Source organism: Limulus polyphemus, unplaced genomic scaffold (assembly GCF_000517525.1).
Source record: "Limulus polyphemus unplaced genomic scaffold, Limulus_polyphemus-2.1.2 Scaffold158, whole genome shotgun sequence".
Lineage (NCBI taxonomy): Eukaryota > Metazoa > Arthropoda > Merostomata > Xiphosura > Limulidae > Limulus > Limulus polyphemus.
The window spans coordinates 608,198-615,204 of NW_013665768.1; the positions used below are offsets into that span (position 1 = coordinate 608,198).

The 7,007-nt window shown below is 36.9% G+C and overlaps 1 protein-coding gene across 1 annotated transcript in view; it reads right to left on the reverse strand.

Moving 5' to 3' along the window:
- Positions 1 to 7,007, reverse strand: part of LOC106476702 (midasin-like) — a 236,786-nt gene that overhangs the window by 222,615 nt on the left and 7,164 nt on the right. Inside the window, exon 3 of the mRNA XM_022381378.1 lies at positions 1,911 to 1,995. Within this exon, the coding sequence (XP_022237086.1) occupies positions 1,911 to 1,995 (85 nt within the window). The remainder of the gene's footprint in view (positions 1 to 1,910; positions 1,996 to 7,007) is intronic.

Here is a 7,007-nt window from a genome sequence, read left to right on the forward strand (position 1 = left end):
AATTTGAGTTTCTAATTCGTACAAAACTATAGACTTAATATTTTGACTTCACAAACGTCTAATTTGAACCAGTGATGCATTCAACATACCATGTGACACACAAAAATCAATGTTTATTTGTGTTTTTTAATATTTACTTTTAAATTAAGAAATTGAGTAATAGTATAGTATTAAGATTTGATTTATAATCTACAGTTTGATATCAAAGTTATTGACATAAGTTCATGAAATAGTAGTTCAATAAAATTTTGAATGAGAGTCAACAAACAAGATGACGTGGCCTTTCACCCATGACCCGTCTCGAGTGGGTTAATGGATTCCAGTTAAATTTAGCCCTTGTTAATTGTGGAGTAGTTCAGTTATCATTGCTTGGGTCTTTGCTATCTTCTTTTAAATTTAGATTAAGGATATCAGTAAGTTGGTAAAATTTCTGATAACCTTACATGCTTGGGTATTTCTAACTATTGGGGTTTTAAAGAATGACATGGATCAATTGATAAGTTGGATAAATATTTGGCTTATGACCTTTTATTATAGTGCAAGTTGCAAGGCAATGCATTTGGATTATCACAACTTAGACCACAAATTTAATACAGTTGGAAAAATCATCATATAAAAATGGTTTAAATTTTTACTTTTTCCAAGGATGGGTGTGAAAGGACCACCTTAAAGGACCAACTGGTTACTTATTTTCCATATAGTAAATTTCTCAATAGAAAACAGCATCAGCTAGTTAAACTAATAATTTTGCCCTCTTTCATGGAAAAAAGTGATACAATTCCCTTCTAATAAACAAAATACACATCACTGATACACCTACCAAAAAAAGTATATAATTTCCCACCTACAGGAACAAACTACATCAGTATGGTTCTCCTCCAGCAGAGACAACACACTAAACTTGTAATAGCACCAAACAACAGGAAGGGTGAACTACACTACACCAGTGCTATTTCCTATTAGCAGAAACAATAAACTGTACAAGAGCAACTCCTCATTGATCAACAGAAACAGTAAGTTATATCAAGGAAGCTCTATAGTGGCAGAAACAGTAAACTGCATCAGAGATACTCTCCAATGACAAAAGCAGAATACTACACCAAATGAAATAGGAAACAACACAAGAGCAAATCCCCTTTGATAAACAGAAACAGTAAATTACACCAAGGCAACTCCATACTAACAGAAACAGCAAATTGCTCAGAGCTATTCTCCAATGACAAAAATAGGGAATTACAAAGTAACTTCCCACCATCAGAAACAGTAAACATTCCAATGCAATTCATCCAATAATAACAACATCAGAACTGAAACACCACATTGACAGCAATAATAAACTAAACCACAGCAATACATACTGAGATACAGAATAAATCACACCAAAGCAACTCCACAATGAAAGATACAGTACACTACATCACAGCAAATCCTCCAGTGGCTAAGCACCAGAGCAACTCCATGCCAACTGAAACAGTAAAAATTATATCCAAGCAACTTGATTAACAGAAATAGTAAACTACACTTCTACAATGTATATCAGAAAAAACAGCAAATTACACAACAGATATTCCAAACTAACAGAAACAGTTAATTAAGCTAGAGCAGCTTCTTAATGACAGAAACTTTACATCAGAGCATCACCCCCATGAAAGAAATAGTAATTGGCAGAGTAACTTTATACAATATTAAACAGTAAAACTATACCAGAGCAACATATATTAGTACAAATATTAAACTATCCAAAAGAAGATACGCACTAACAACAACAACAAACTAAACCACAGCTACTTTCCACCAACAGAAACAGTAAATGTGCCAACACAGCTTCATATCAACAGAAACAATAAGCTACATCAGTGACAGAAATGGTGAACTATGCTTTGATTTTTTCTTTTATGAAAAACTATTACCTTTTTTGAAACTGGTTCCAACTCTTCTAAATTTTCAAATCTCTTAAATATTGGTGGATGATTTTCACAGTACTTCAAACAGAAACTACAAAAAAACAAAACAAATATCAGTTCATTGTAACAAATGTATATATCTGCTTTTGCAAAAGTTTCAGACAAATTATATTCTAAAATATATTTTTTGTGAACTGGTTATTGCTGTGACTCACAGCTAAATGAAAATGTAATCCATCTCAAATACATAAATAATAAAATGTTGATTTAAACAATTCATCAATTTACTATGAAAAAGTCAGCCACTAAAGGATTGATTTAAATAATAAAAGTGTATATAAAGTACAGACAGAAAGAGCTAAACATGTATATGTTGGTATGTTCTCTAGTTCATATGACTTTTAACTGTTCTGGATAATTTTTAAGTCACATTTATACTTCATTTATATGCTAACTTAAAATAACTATTTTAGATCACCGTATCTGCCAGTGTATAAGATGACCCTGGATGTTTTTTAGCAAATTAAGTGTATTTCTTTGAGGTGTGGTGTACAGGACAACCTCTATTGTCAAGCAAGTCTAGGATGTTATTTTTGACTGTGCTAACCTGCAATCTAGGGTAATCAATATAACCATGTTTGCTTTTTTATACTCTTCAAATGCTACAGACAGTTCAATGCAGCATATCTTAAATCACAAACACATAATAAACAATTTTACAAAGTTTACATCATAGTTGAACTCCTTTTCTATTACAAAAAGTTATTTTCAAAAACTAAAAATGTATTTCCAAACATACTTACCTCCACTGACTCTCCCTCCCTTCCTACCCACTAAGAGACGGTGTTAGTGACCGGAATGAGGTAAGTCTTGAAAAAGTTATTTTATTGTCTGCATGCAGTGCTTATATACAATACCTGCATAAAAAGCATGTGAGGGCCGGCGTAAAGTTTTGCAAGTTAGATATTGCTGAGGGCAGTCGAGTGGGGGTATATAAAGACTGGAGCAAGTGAACACAACGTTAGATGGGAAAGATGAAGATCGAGAAATAGCTATTAGTGACAGCGGAGGTAAGTATGTTTGGAAGAGTTTTTGGAATAATGATCGGTCAGGATATAGCAAAACGTAAGTAGAATGATAGAGATAAAGAAATAGCTATTAGTGACAGCGGTGGTAAGTATGTTTGGAAGAGTTTTTAGAATAAATGAGCGGTCGGGATAGAGCAAAACGTAAGTAGAATGATAGAGAGTCCACTGAACATGAATGGCATATAAATCAGAAAGACGGCATCCATGAAGCTAATAGCAATAAAAAATAAACTTTGAGGGAAAAGTGGTATAATGAGCAGGAGGCCATGGGTTCAAAGGGATGACATGATATAGCATGTAAAACAACCCTAAAGTCCCAATTAGGCAGTTGAAAAGGTTGTTTAGGTCAGAAAATATGAAAAGAACATAAGAGATGGGATAATACAGGAGAGTCAAAAACCTTCTGATATTTAGAATATCGAAAATTATTTGCTAAGGAAGTATGACCTTTTTCAAAAATCCATGTCAAAAAATGTGATATCATGGAGACAGTTGGACAAAGGGGATTGAAAGTTCTTCTCAGATACCATTGACGATAAGTAGTCCATTTCTGCTGATAAAGTGGCAAAGTAGGTTGCCAGAAGGATTTTGTCAAATAAACGGAATCTTTAGAAGTTAAACCCCTATTACGGGCAAAGGATTCCATAACTTCCATGCATGAAGATTTAGTCGTCGAACATCGGGATGTTGAATGTTGGGCCGAGGTTGTCTCAATGAGGATAGGTGAAGAGGTGGACATTCTTGAAGCAACTGTAGAAGAGAAAACCATGCTTGAGCTGGCCAAATAGGTGCAATCAAGAGAACCTGACAAGGTATGGAATGAATCATAGACAAGACTCTGGGTAAGAGAGAATAGGTGGACAGTCTTGACTGAAAGCATCTATCGCCAGGGCTTGTGGATGAAGAACAGGAGACCAGAACAGCAGTAGATGTGCATTCCAATGGGGTGCAAAAGCGTCGATCATCGATGCTCTAAACTGAGAACAAATCCATTGAAAATTCTTCTGATGTAACATCCATTCTGTTGGAAGGATTCGATGGGGTCGAGAAAGATGATCTGCAATCAAATTTATGATTCTTGGTACATGGCAGTCCAAAAGATGTATGTTGTGGGAATGAGCCCAATACCGAAGATCCAAAGTTCGGAAACAGAGATCCCAAGTACCTCCCTGACAAGAAAGATAAGAGACCACCATGGAGTTGTCTGAGTAAATCACGACTATTTTCCTAATCAAGATAGTAAGACCTCGAATCATTGCTCGATGTACTGCAATAAGTTCTAGAACATTGATATGCAGGGTAGATTTGGAGTTTATCCAAACACCCTGAAGAAAAGCACCCCAATCGTGAACAGATGGATATCTGGCCGAGGAGGTGGTATCTGAACCCTGATAGTCATGTTGTTCCTGTCTAACCACCACCAGAGATCTGCAATCTCATTCTCGAACAAAGAGACTGGTTGATCGATGTGCATGGTCCATTGGTCGCAAGGTGCCTACTGAAGAGACCTCATATGGGCCCCACCCAATGGTACAAGGGATTCAATAGAAGCCCAGTGGGAAAAGGTGATATAATCAAGAGCCTGACAATTTCTTCCATATGTTGAAGTCGGAGAGGAGAACAACACTCCTAGATAGATCAGGTATTGAGTTGTTGAAAGGAGGGATTTTTCCAACCTGATAATGAAGCCCACTCTTCTGGCTTTGGAAAGGAGAATTTGAGTATGTTGTTCGGTAGTATGATAAATTGGTGCCGAAAGAAGCCAATCATTCATATAGTGATGTGAGCACAGACCCAGAATATGAAGATGCTGAGCAAAGGCCTGTACTACTCGGCAGAAGACATATGGTGCTGAAGCAAGTCCAAATGGGAGAGCTCTGAACTGGAACACTTGATCCTCATGCACAAAATGCAGAAAATGATGAAAAGATTCTGCTATGGGAATGTGAAGATAGACATCTGCAACATCGAACTTGGTCATCCAAAAACCTGGTAAGAAGTGCCATCGAAGTTGAAGAAAATATTCCATGGTGAAACAAGATGGCTGAAGAAAAAATTTAGTCAAGATAAATCTATGATAGGATGCTAATCTCCAGAAAGAGATGAGAATAGAATCCTGGATGAATGGGATCAACCTTCTTAATGGTTCATTTGAGAAACAACTCCCGAATGGCTCGGGCTCGAAGATCTGTACATCTGAGGTCTGAAGGAGGAGGAAAAATGACTGGAAGGGAGGACAGAGGAGGGGAGAAGTAAACTGAATCTCGAATCCCAACTCCAGCACTCTGAGAACCCATTGATCGATGGTGAAAGAGATGTAACCATCCTCACACAGGATTTGGTGAAAATATGTAGTTACTGATGCTGCTGTCACTGTCTGTCCAAAACTACAACCGAGAATAAGAACAGAATCGATTAAGAGAACCAATGGAACAAGAGTGGAAGGAGGGGGGCCTTGAGACACAAAGGGATGAATCTGCAGAATTACCAGTTGAAGTAGAATAGAGTCGAGCAGCCAAACATGCTGTATCAACTCTGGCTTCTAAAGATTCTGGAATTCCAGCAAATAAATAAGGCAGAAGAAAAGGTGCTTCTCATAAATCTCAAAGGGCAGAAGAAGGTAAGTGAATACCCTCCAAAAAGCATCACAACTCAACAAGTCCCAGCAACAGACCAACCATGACACCAAGGTAAGTCCTGAAGAGGACAAACATGTCATAGTAGAGACCAGTAAAGGGCTCAGTTCTTCATCAAATTGTTGAGGCGATCAGTGATATGCTTCAGACAAAAGTTGAAGGGAAGAGAAGTATCTTAAAACAGTAGTAAGAGTCAAATGAATCAGTGAAAATTGCAACCTGTTAAAAGAGATAACAAGTTTGTACCTAGCACCCCATAGATCCAACCTTTGAGTGTTCAAATATATATAATCCTGAAGATGATATGCCAAGGCATGTTGTTCAGATAAATGGGGGGGCATAGCGACACCCTCATGTAATTGTGTTGCAAACCTCCCTGCATGCACAGCAATATCAGGAGAATGAGGTAAAACTAAGTAATCCCTTTGAGATCAATCGGACAACAAAGCAGAAGTAGACTCAAAATCAACTGGTTGCATCTCCAAAACATCACAAACATGTGTAACTAACTGCAGAAAAAGAGCAGAAGGTGACTGATCAGATGAGTCCTCATGAGAGGAAGCTTTAGTGAAAGAAGGAGCAGAAAACAGGGAGTATAAATTCTCCCCAGAATATCACGTTTCAAAATAAAAATTCAAATCAGCACCTCACGGAGAGATACCCCCAGGCCGCATGAAGGACTCCATCTCACCCTGAATCAGGTCACACGGACAGTTTCCATGGAGAGTCGCCCCCCCCCCCCATACTGACCACCACTAGATAACACATGAGGAATAGACGAAAGCTGTGTTGGAAAAAACAAATTCAACAAAATATATCTCTAGTTTAACAAAACAAAGGAATTCCCGATTATTGAAAGCAAAAACTAAGAAAATGTAAATCACAAAACGTTAGTCAGAATGATCGTGCTTTGTCGAAAAAAAGTGACTTTACTGTCTGCATACAGTGCTTATATACAGTACCTGCATAGAGAGCCTGCATAGTTTTGCAAATTAGATATTACCGAGGGCAGTCGAGTGGGATATATAAAGACACAATGTTAGATGGCAAAGATCAAGATCGAGAAATAGCTATTAGTGTCAGCGGAGGTATGTGGTTTTGAAAATACTAAACCATAAGATGTAGTGATCTACAATAAAAACATGTCTACAAAATTAGTGCACATTATAGAAACTAACTTTTTTGATATACTATTAGTAATATTTCAGTATGACGAATGAGATCAATACATTTCAAGTCTAAGATGTCATGATTAATTGTAACTAACATGTGAGATAAATAACTTCTAGTAATGAAGAATTGAGACAAATGATACAATTACAAATATGTTATTGTAACACAGTAGTTGGCACGATGTCAACACACTTACTCAAATATAC